This window comes from Cheilinus undulatus, linkage group 14 (assembly GCF_018320785.1).
Source record: "Cheilinus undulatus linkage group 14, ASM1832078v1, whole genome shotgun sequence".
NCBI lineage: Eukaryota > Metazoa > Chordata > Actinopteri > Labriformes > Labridae > Cheilinus > Cheilinus undulatus.
This window is the reverse complement of record NC_054878.1, coordinates 11,189,217-11,201,444: the sequence shown is the minus strand read 5'-3', so window position 1 is coordinate 11,201,444 and position 12,228 is coordinate 11,189,217. Positions and strand designations below refer to the sequence as shown.

Genomic DNA, 12,228 nt, shown 5'->3' with positions numbered 1-12,228 from the left:
AGATTTTTCATATGAATGGAGAGAATTAATGACCACACAGACACCCGTGGTTTGTATTTGTAACAGCCCTCCGCTTTATTGAAATACATCGGAGTCAGGTTAATATAATGAGTTGTCCACACAAGTGTGGCAGCCAGTTCCATACATTATTTTTTGTTTTGACCTTACACCTTAAATATTTTTTGTGCAAAAAAGAATCTACATCACCTGTAGTGGGTTATCCTCAGTAAAACGCCCAAACCGTTCAAAAAGGAGCAAGTAAAACAACAAACCGAAAAACAAAATGATTACATCTATAACATGCAAAACTGTACAAATTATTACAAAGCAATCCTAGAAAAAAAAAAACAAAGTGTAATATGATATGAAAGAGCAAAATAATATCGAAGGTACTGTAGATAAGACCTCACTGAAATGCAAAGGCGTTTGAATGTTTTTGAGATTTTCTTCCTCTTAAATGTTACCGCTGTGGCACCTCAGCCGTCAAAGCACAGATCAGCCTTCACCCCGAAAACATTTCATTAATTTACATCTTTAATCCTCACAACTGTCTCTCCCGCTGCGTCCACGTCTACTGTACACTACAGCCTGATCACGTGACCCTCACTCACTCCGGTCATCCATCCATCAAACACACTATCACCATCTAAAGGAAAATAATTCATTGGTTATGACATTTCCTGAGTTTCTCTTTCCCTCTCCTTAACTGGGATATCTGGGATCACTTTTTCAACTGTACAATATTGGCCAATAATAAAACACCAGGCTAAGACAGTCCCCGCCCCCTCATCGTATACATTCTACAGATAAACTCCAGCAGGAACGAGGTAAGGAGACTCACTAGCTTAAAAAGATTCAGAGGTGTTTGGAATAAAACCATGGAGTTGCACAGAAGTGCTCCGACCCTCTCCCTCTCTTCATATAAAAAGGAATACTAAAAAAATACTTGGAATGGGCTGTTCAGTGTTACTATTTAAACAAGGGAATTGGCAGGAATGATCACCAATGTTTTTGTTTTCCCTTTCAGACAAAGAAGTGAAATAAACAGGAGACTCTTCCTCTGAAAACCAGAGGAAGACAACAGGATCTGTGTCCTCCTTACAGATAAAACCACAGTGTCGATAGTATTTATGTCAGAACAGTATGTTCCCTTACAGTCTGACCCCATTCTGCCCAGACAGTGACTCCTGAACTTAAATGCTTATTGATCTGTGTGTAAACAGAGCAAAATCAACAGAGGTAACTGGTTTTTGGCCACTAATGTCTTGCTTTGCAGCCAGTACGTTTACATGAATAGTCACTGTAAAATATTGAATTTAAGTCACCCCATTAAATGACTGCAGTCTCTCTTTACTGAGTTTCTTAAAGGGAAAAACAGTTTAGACTATTCCAGGTTTTTATTTTTATTAGCAAAAGCCACAACTTAGTTTCTGTGCTGATGGGTTGCACTTTTCTTCACTTTCACCTCATGGAATTTGCATGTCTACTAGCTATGATACGCTGGTTGAATTCAGCTTAAAGCGACCGGCCTAGTCCACACATACGCAGGTATTACAGTAATCTTGTGCAGACATGCTACGTCTCAAAAAACATCTTCATCTGCATGAAAATGCAAAAACGCATTGTTGCATGCTGTAAAGAGTTCACAGTGTCAACATAAATCCGTCCCTCACCATGCAGGTTCACACAGAAATGCTCGAAACAAGAGTTTCTAAAACTCTGGAAGGAGTTTTCCAAAGGTGTGCATTCAGGTACCTCAAGAGCCTTTCACCTGTTTACAAAAGGCCCAAACTAGAGCTGCACCAATTGTAAATATCAGGGTCAATGCCAGTATCGGTATTTAAATAATATAACCAGTAGCTAACACTTACAATGACGTTCTTTTTCATTACTCTTTTTGGTGACTCTCACTATGCCATATTTTTCCCCATGTTTGACCGTGCCAACAGATCAGATATTGTCCAAAAGGTCTCATCTTCTGCCCCATTCTAATTCTTTTCTCTGAATCAGCCTTAGGTGTGCTAAATGCCAACATTAAATTGATGCTACACAACAGACACTGACATCAAATCATGCCCAAATTATTTGCAGAAGGCCAATGTCTGTCCAAATGAGCAGATACTGATGTGAAACTCAAGCATCCGTGCATTCCCAGCATAAACGAGCCCTGCCTAAATGTGGACTAGGCCACTGACAGACTGACTGAGAGTTAAACTGCCAACCTCTGCGTGTCACTTGTGACTAGCTAATTTAGGAGTCTCTAATCAAAGCAGCTCTCCAGGAGGTTTTTTTTTACATTTCCCTCAAATGCAGGATCAAACAGTGGTTGTAGAAACAGTGGTAAAAAGTGGCGCCTTCCCACCGGCCTGGTCTGCGTAGCAGCAGCAGCAGCTGCTTGCAATGATGGGAGTGAATTTTCAATCATGCCAGGTTGCATGCAAAGTTCACAGCTGCACGTGGTTATGACAGGGCATTTCTCAGCGTTTTATACTGGTGTATTGGTTGCATCAGTAGAGCAGATGCAGCTAAGGTTTTTGATTAGAAAAAAGCATTAAAAGCGTGGCTCAAAGGGTAAGTTAGGCTAAATTCATAGCTCAACTAGTACTCTTAACCGGATTACTGTCACCGGGGAAAACTGAATAATTGGTTAAAGCATGAGGAAGTGGCGAGATGCCTCCTTCAGAGAGCCGATACTAGACTGACTTCTGGTTGAGCTACCTGTCTGTATGTCAAATGGTGAAAACAGGAACAGTTTTACAGCGCAGCACATTAATTCATGTCCTTCACTTTACCTTTTGGAATAATACTACACAGTTTATTCCCAGTGGCAGATGACAATGAGGCTTCTTCTAACCTTAGCTCAGGTCAGAGCCCAGAGTGTAGGCTGTGGATCATGTGCAGAACGCCTGGATTTAGTACAGTTTCAGCTGAACATGCATGTTTACATGTACAGTAATAGTCTAATTTGGCTGATTGTAACTGCATGTAAACGAACTGACTGCAAAGTTTCCAAACTGCCAAACTAAATCCACTCTGAGGGTGCTTTAAACACCTCGCCCTTTTCATTTTGAAGACATCGGGTCACACTGAGGTTATTTAACACGCCATTCATCAAGATAAACAGAACCAAGTGCTGACTTTATGACAGCTTTTTAAGTGTTTATATTCGCATTATAAAGTTTTTTAATCAAGAGCTTAGTGGTGAACAAATTCACGAAACTTGTTCTGAATTTTCAAAGGCTGTCATGAAAAATCTCCCTCTTTTTCATTCATTTTTGGTTAAATCGAGCTCAGTGGAAGGACTCTTCGTTCAGGTACCACAGCCAGTTTAGCATCACACAGGTTCAAAGTGACTGTGCTGCTTCACCTCCGACAGTCAGAGGAGGAGGAGCAGGACAAAAGGCATCTGCTGCAGTGAAACGCTATCTCAATATGTGTGTGAATAGATATCTCTGGTGTCTTTAGAGCACGGGCAGTAGTGTGGATCCATACAGGAAAATAAAAGCAAAACCACACGATGAGTGTCACACATAAAATAGAAAACAAACAAATCTAAAACCAATTGGTAAAAAAAAGAAAAGTGGTTTAAAATGGCTTCTTTTGTGAATACAACCCCAAATCACTCAAAACAAACACAAAGGAAAATCAAACTCTCCCGTGTAGTCATCCACACTATTTTCCTTATCATATATTACTCTCTACTTTGAACCTATGTACATTTTAATGATGGAAACCTGCCAGTTTGGTTGTACTGTTCGGAGCAGTGACACATCCAAAGCTGATGGATGACACACTGAACCAATAAGGAAGAGAGTAGCGATGTGATGTTGAAACCGCAGCCTGTAGCTGTTTGCTGATCGTCAAATTAAAACATATTATAAAGTCACTGCACTTAGTATCATAAAGCAAAAGAAAAACAAAGAAAAAACTCATAACTTTTCTTTCTCTTACTTTTTTCCATCTTCTTGTTTCGAAGCACCCAAAGGAAACGACTGAAGGAAGTGAGGAGGGCTTTAAACTCCACCCGTTTGATTCAGATAACGAAGCGAACCTCCCTTTCCCTGTCTAAGAATGATAAATAAATTAAAATACTGTCCCCCTAAAGCCCAAAGGGTCCTATGTACAAGTACAAAGCATTTTCTCTCAACAGTAATCCTCTGTTTTTGTTGCATTGTGAGGCGCTTGAGTCTCTGAATGGGGCCGTGGACAGTGTCGGTGAAGCTCGATGCTTCTGCTGACAGCCGTGATGGGAGCTTTAAATTCCTATATCAGATGCCCTTACTGAAAACATAAGCACGCACACGCTTGGCAGGCACAAACAGCCTCAAACATCAGCCCCACTCTCTCTCTAACTCTCCATTCCCTCAAAGAGACGACAGACATGGTTCTCTGCTCCGTCTTGGAAGTACGATGAGACAAATTGAGGTTGTAAAATGGGACAAATGTTCCTCAGGAGGTGCAGTTCTCTGGGCAGTGATGGGGGGGCGAGGGTCAGAGAGCATGTAAGAGGCTGCAGTGGGGGGAGGGAGGGAAGGAGGGGAGGGTTTGGAGTCCTGTGCTGTCGGTTGGTAGGTGGTTGAGTGGGTGGGGTTGGTAGAGCGGCTGGCAGAGGCTCATGTGTCCCAGCCCATGCGGTCTGTGCTCTCCAGGGACAAGGACTTGGTCTTGTGTGGGGAGGCCGGGCTGGGTGGGCTGCTGAAGGTGGAGCTGTTGGAGGCTGTGGAGTGACGGGGGGAGTCCGAGTCCTGGAGGAGGAGAGGAGAGGGGAGAAGAGACAATTAGATGATGGAAGAAGCAGACCAAACTCTGTGATTGAGAGTCAGGAGAGCTGAGAGTACGCTTTTATCGATTTATAAACAAAGGCTAGAAAATATTTATATTCAAATCTTTATTTCTGTCCAGACTGGGGGAACTCTGTTTACATTTTGCATTAAGGGATGTTATGGGCATTCAGATACCAAGTGACTTCTTACAGGTTTCCATATTATGCATTAACAACACATCTTCAGTGACGCCCTGATATCTGAACTCAGTTGCCTGCCTCTTATGAACACAGTGTTTCTGTAGCTCTCTCATCATGGCTTAGTATCCCAGCATGCTTGTGCAGTGAGATTGTTGATATTAAAAATGAATGGGGTGGATTCAGATGGTTTCCCTGTTTTCTATTTTTGTTGTTGCTCCAAAGACATAAAAAGGGCAAAATGGTATCAAATGAACTGGGTTGGACCAGGATCCTTACTCCTATCCTTTGGCAAGCCAGGTCAGGTTGGGCTCAGTGGGAGTCAAAGTTGTTCTGTCAGACATGTCAGCATAACTGCCTTTTATCATAGATTTTTGAGTTTTTTTTTTGTATTTTTCTTGTTCTTTTTTCTTGATTCTTCCACTTCAAAATGACTTCCCTCAGTGCACAAACTCTAAAACGCTGTCCAGGTCCACTGGTCTGGTTTCTTGAATCAAGAAGTCTTTTAAAAACCCCTAGCATTTTTTAGTTCACATTATGTCCCTGTTTTCTTTAAAGGTATGTGAGCTGTTAAAATGTGGCATAACCAGGCTGCTCTACCATGCAAGGGGACAGTAAAATAGTGCTGGTACAGATGAATAAACTTCACTTATAAAAGCCAGCTTGTCCAAAAAAATGTTGAGTTTGAATCGGGCCTAGGCCCATGAATACAGTTGATGGGACAGGCCAGACTCTTGGTGGACACAAATAAAGCCATGCTTTCTGTTTACTTGAGGAATACTGCAGATCATGTTAAGTGATAGGGCAGTCTTTAATGCACGCATCCCAGAACACCTCCCTTTGTGAGGGAAGTGTTCTGGGAGCTGGATATCAAACTGTCTTCAGCACACACTGTGGTGCATTAAGGGTACTGTTTGTATCAGAATGCCCAAAACAGATTAAATCCCTGTATGCATCGTCTAAACGTGGAAATAACCTATTTTCTCTCTGCTTCTTAACATGCTGTATATTCACCTTTTTCTTTTTTTTTTTTTACTGTATTCACACTAAACATGGCAAAAATCGGAATTTATTCCAATGAAAATTAGAAACTCTTAAAGGAGGAAAATATTTCACAATCCTGCTTTTTTCCAATTATTGTCCAGCCCTATTTATGCAAACGGACAGACTGAACCCCCACCCCCCCTTCTCCGCCCCCACCTCGTCTTCCACTACATTCCACATCATCAGCAGATGAAGCACTCAATCGAGCAGAAATCATCAGCTGGAGAAAACAAACATGCAGGCAGCCAGATGATGATGATGAGGGGGATGGGGGGTGGTTTAACTTCATACTGTATAACACACACAGTATGATTTTTATCGCCCTTGTAGAAGGAATAAAACACCTGATTATTCACGCAGCATTCCTGACACTGCATTACTTGTAAATATATAGATAAACATACGATAGTGTTTACTGTAAACAGACGTGTCTGGTTTGTTTAGGAAAGCATGATACTATCAGCATTAATATCTGTGTTTGCAGATAAAACTTAAAAGTTTATTGTCAATATCAGCACATACAAAAGTTTGGTAGAATGTGTGCGTATGTATGTAATTACAGTATGAGGTGAGGCATAAAGTTTGTGGAGTTTTAAGCAGAACCAACAGACCCTCAGCTAAAGTTTGGTTTCTTTGTTCATCTTTGTTCATCCTTTAATCTCCAAAGTCTTCTCTATGGAATAAAGTTTATGTCTGAACTACAGATTTAAGTTTTCACACCTGAGAAGAATGTGGTTTTTGTGCCAAGCACTTTGTCAGGATTGCCCCAGTGAACCCTTCCTGTAGATATATCCGTTATTTCATTAGGGGAAATTATTTTATTTTGAAAGTATATGTGGTGCTCTATCGCTCATTGTCAGGTTTTTAAAGTGCTGTTTGTAGCTCAAAAAAGGCAGATGAGGCTGACTCTTGAAGGTATAAATACATTTTGCATTTAATATAATAAAAATTGAATAAAATAACTGTTTTTCTGAATGTCTGTTTGGAAAGAATACATCTTTCATAATTGTAGATTTAAATGTTTGTCTTGTTTAAAAAACAAACTTTATACCTTATTATATGTTTTATATATATGTTAATTGTGTTTTTCTATTTCTTCTATTGATTTTGCAATGTTCTTATTTGCTTTTAAATCTTCATTCTGCTGTGATTGTGTTCGATTTCTTATTTTTTCTTTTTATTGTGCAGCACTTTGGTAAACATGAATGTTATTTTTAAAATGTGCTGTATAAATAATGGTGATTGTATACAGGCGGACATTTACAGCCAGTATGAGGGTTGTATATATCAGCAGGAATGTTCATATCTGCCAATACAGGTAAGGTAACATCAGCTGATACTGATATAATCCAAGTAATATTGTGCATCCATGATAGGACTGTTCATCTTGGCAGTCATTTTAAACAATGGCAGAATGTTTAAAGGCCATAGCTCAAGTCAAAATAAGCCAAAAAGTGCCAAGTTGTCTCTCCATTATCATGTCATGTCTCATAGAGCCTGGAGAAATTAGAGAGCAGGCCAGTGGAAACCTGAAGAGCCAGGACCAGTATGTTTCAGCACAGTAAAGGGGAACTGGGCCTAGTGAGATTGGTCCCTGTTTGTAAGTCACTGATCATAATGCAGCAAGTAAAGAAGAAAACAACTTCTGACTAAAAACATGCGTGAGAAAAAGCATAGTCACTGTAATATCCAACATTGGGAACTCTTTTTTTGCTATAAGGACTTACTATGTGCCTACATTAATTAGTAGTGTAGATTCTGATCTCTGAATAGCTTTTACCTCAAAAAATAGAGTTTTTCTGACAAATTATAAAATATTGACAAGTATTTCACAACACTTCATTGTATTAATAAATCACACAAACTTCCCATTTTTGGAATCTAAACTAAACACATTCCGCAAAAACAAACATAGAAAATCACAAAAACATTTCTACAACCTACAGCAGCAGAGAAACAAACTATGAAGCTACAAAACAAGTACAACTGCCACTGTTTCTAGTAAACACACAAACACACCATAAAAATGTAAGCAGATGGGCAGTTGTATGTTTTCATATATGTGCTCTTTTAATCTGGCTCCATATATGACTTCTGCAGAGTTTCAGTGGAGCACTGCCCAGCTCTTTGGATGTGACGTTGTGTGTTTTAAGTGCTCTTTATTTGTTATCTGAATCACAGAATTCAGCAGAATCCACTTCAAACAAGGCTGCTGCTGAGATTGATTCCAGGTTAATTTATCTGTAACTCCAACAATGGTTGATATTATGAATATGTAGCATTTCATATCATAGATAGATCCCTCTAGGTGAGTTGTTAGAAACACGGGCAGGCTGTCAGGCAGCTGTGAAGAAGCAGACATGCTCTGTGATTGGCTGGTAGGCAGCAGTGAGAGGAAGAAAGTATGCAAAATGGCCGATCAGCAGCGTTGCACCATTTACTCAGCAACTCAACATGACAACAGGCCGGGCTGATGGTGCAGCTGATGCTCCGGTGAAAGATGTGACGAGCCATCAGATGCTGCGGACATGACGGGGCTGAAATGGTGCAGCGAGGGGCTGAGGGTCGTTTCAGTTTCAGCATCAGCATCAACACGTGACTGTGTCTTTGTGTCCCGAATACACCTCATGCTAACGTGTTTTTCTCGTCAGTACTGAAAGGACACACTGTGTTCTGCATGTGGGTGCGTGTTTTCGGTGAGTCGGTGCTCTCAGGTGTGTGTTTGGTGCAGTCATTGCAGCTGTTGACATTACCTTCATCTTACTAAGCAGGGTCCTTAAAGCCCTTTTCAGATCGGGGGTCTTCTCCGACGGTGAGACTGCCTGCCACTGCAGAGGAGAGTTCAGACTCAGCGCCCAGCCCACAGACAACATGCTGGGGTGGGGGTCAGGGAGGGCGAGGGTGGGAGGAGGCAAGGGATGGGAGGGGGGCGGAATGGAGCTGACAGTGTCCAGGCTTATGGGCTATGAGGATGGGGAGCCACAGGGAGGATGGCGGCGCTCAGCAGGAGGATGGATGGAGATAGGAGGTGTCCAAACTGCAAAAGCTGTAGTTCCTGTTTGATCCTAGTGGTTTATAGTTGATTTATAGTTGTTTACAGACTTTCAGGGTTGTGGAGTGAAAATATGCGCTGGGTTTAATCTAACCAAACACCACCACAGCCTTAGGTTTGAAACATTTACGTTAACTTTTACCAGGACACAATCACATCGAGTCTGTTTTTTCATTAACTTGAGGCAAAAGCCACTCCAAGCTAAACTGACAGCAGGGAATCATTGGAGAGGTAAAATTAAGTCTACATATTGAGCAAGAGAGCTGTGTGTCCTCTATGAAGCGCTGACATCACAAGGCGCTAACCAATCAGTTAGAGACGTGGGATGAGGTGGGAGGCCTGCACCCAGAGGCCGGGATGTTTGTGACGGATGGGATAGAGGGAGGAATTCTTCAAAGGGTAACAATGTGACTGTCTTTTTAAATATCTGATCACTTCATGTCAAACTTCTACAATGCATGGCAGAGAAACAATCAGAATGTGTTTATGGACTGCTTCATACAAAGCTGATGCTGGGTTGACATGACATTCAGATCTAAAAAGACTGATTCAAACAAAAAAGTTAGTAGGAACTGAAGTTTGCAATTAGGACAAGATTGGTAGTTTAGGCTGACAGCGCCAAACTCTCAGTCCTCTCTTACACATGCAGATCTTTTCATGTTTCTAGTCAACCGCACATGAAGCTGTATGCTCAGTTTCAATGTTTGTACTGACCTCTCTGTCGAACTGGGAGAGTGGAGCATCACCACAGTCCATGCCTCCTCCTGAGGAGAGGGAGCTCTCAGAGGGAGAGGTCATGGTCTGACGTTTGGATCCGTAGCTTCCGCCTGACAACTCTCTGCGTAGAGCGCTGCCGTTCTGGGAGGATGAGCCTGGATGGAGAGAGGAGAGGAGGAAGTGAAGGAGTAGCACCAAACATGAAGTTGCTTAAATTACTGAGACGAAGATAAAATGAAGTTTGAGTTATTCCAAGATAAATTAACTCTAAGTCAACCATACTACGGTGAAAATGTATTGATCCACCCTTTTCGTTTATTTTTATGATATATCCTCTGTAGTCAATTATTATGTAGTCAATCAAGTTATAAATTATTGGATCCTCTTCTGCAACATCAGCAAAACCAGTCATAGAAGAAATTTTTAACAAAAAGTCAACTAACTTTAAGGCAGAGCTGTCTTCTTTATGACACAAAGGTTTTAGCCTAATAACTTAGAGGTTTTTAGAAATAAACTTTGATGATTCATATTCGTCAACAGGACAAAAATATACTGCTGGGTCTCAGGTTAAGTTCACAGTTCACAGTCTCTGGTACTCACGTATTCCCAGTCCGCTGCTGGCGCTCATGGAGCGACCCGGCTCGGCCCGGTTCTTGGTGATGGAGGGGATGCTGACTGAACCGCTGAAGCCCGCGCGGCTCTCCTGAACACGGACGTTCTGGTTTAAAACACGCACAGAGCAAAAACACACGCACCACGAGACAGAGTGCAGTGCAGAGGGGACAGGAGTGAGGAGGGTGCAGCTGCAAACCTACATGCTCACAAAACTGGACGCTAATTTGGCCCATCTGTGATTGGACACTGAGGTCTGTAGAGATACGTGTGCATGCATGGTGTCCATGGAAACACAGCAGGTCAGGAGGAACAGGATGAGTAAGTCTCAGAGGATTTAAAGGTGAAGATGTTCATTTTGTGATGCAGCTAGGTCTCTCAGGTTAGTTTACTAGATTTCAATGCAACATTTTCTGCTGAAACACAGGTGTTAGCATGCTACATCTTAATTTAAGGTAAAATAGACTGGAGGGGGTGGACTGTTAATTTTACTTAAGGTTTACAAATGCATATCTCAAACAGTCAGTGGGCTTCATTCACCAAATTTCCTCAATTTTTTTTCTTAAAGCTGTGTTAGGCAGTCCAAAAAAGTGCATTATTCTATGCTATTAAGGATCAACATACATGTGCTTCTAGTCTATGAGGACATAGCAGTCTTCAATTTAAAAAACACAGGAGTGAACCATTCTGCAGACTAAGAATAGCTTAATGACTCTCCTTTTCTTTGTATCTTCTTTGGAAGAAACATAAGAAAATCTGAGAAAGATTCTGGTGAATGAGGCCCAGTCTGCTTACTTTTCTATGTAGATCATGTATGTCTTTTCACTGTGTGTCTGAGTGTGCTAATCTAGTGACACTTAAAAGATGCTGATCATGTAAATATGCTTTAGTGTGTGTGTTTGTACCATGGGAAGGTCTTTAAGGATCTGGATCCCGTCTCCTGGTCCCATGTGAGCCACATGGTTGAAATTTGTGGGGTTGGAGATCAGTTTATTCCTCATTTCTGGGTCTCGAAGCATCTCTCTGAAATCACAATCATGTATACAAAGGTGAGTCAAGGTGTTGAAATAACCTAAGAGTAACTGATAACAGTGGACAGACGGAACGAAAAGAATTAAAAGTTTATACAGTTCCATAAAACTGCACACCAGACAGAAAATTTGAGATAAAAAAGAAGAAGACACTTAGACTCAACCAACAACATGATGACAAAAACTCATAAATATCATAGGAAGGAAAGGAAAAAATAACTTATTCTGTATATGATGGTCAGAGTGACAAGGAAGAAAGAAATAGGCCGACTTTGGTGATAAACACTTGAGTAAAGAAGTCTTTGCTGCGTTGTGCAGCAGGTTAACTACCTCCTCTGCTGAAGCCGCTCCTCCTCAGGTACCCTGAAGGAAAAGCGTCTCTTGTTGTTCATGCTGCGCACCATCTGCTTCCTGCTGTTGTCTGACGTCTCCGGAACGACCAGCTCATCCCCCTCTGGAAGATCACAAACAAGCCACAGACGTGTTCAAAGACATCACGTTCAACTCAAGTGTTTCACATCTGCTCAACATAAGCAGGATGGACTCTGTACTTTAACTGAACATAGTTTGTTATGAAATCCATATTATATCAAGGATGAAATACATGAAGTAAAATATAAATACTAGAAAAAATAAAGTCATCCAAACAAAAACAGCAAGATATGCATGTGTCAAATTTAAGACTATAAGAACATAAACTTCAGACTAGTTAGGGTAATTGATCTCACTGTGACAGACTCACACACTGTGCTATGGATCAATTGCATCCTACTTGGTTTAAGTTCTTTAGGTGACGTGATTAACATTAAGTT

General features: G+C 41.2%; 1 protein-coding gene across 7 annotated transcripts in view; it reads right to left on the bottom strand.

The window, feature by feature from the left end:
* Positions 1-50: 50 nt before the first annotated feature.
* The window catches only part of cdc42bpab (CDC42 binding protein kinase alpha (DMPK-like) b), a 141,359-nt gene continuing 129,181 nt past the window's right edge, over positions 51-12,228 (bottom strand). For 3 of the 7 annotated variants that reach the window (XM_041806057.1, XM_041806059.1, XM_041806061.1), the window contains 6 exons: positions 11,747-11,870; positions 11,291-11,408; positions 10,374-10,491; positions 9,771-9,928; positions 8,758-8,832; positions 51-4,745 (listed from right to left, as the gene is read on the bottom strand). In XM_041806057.1, the coding sequence (XP_041661991.1) occupies positions 4,614-4,745; positions 8,758-8,832; positions 9,771-9,928; positions 10,374-10,491; positions 11,291-11,408; positions 11,747-11,870 (725 nt within the window). In that variant the 3' untranslated portion in view covers positions 51-4,613. The remainder of the gene's footprint in view (positions 4,746-8,757; positions 8,833-9,770; positions 9,929-10,373; positions 10,492-11,290; positions 11,409-11,746; positions 11,871-12,228) is intronic. The other 4 variants (XM_041806060.1, XM_041806063.1, XM_041806062.1 and 1 more) reach the window with 2 other exon arrangements.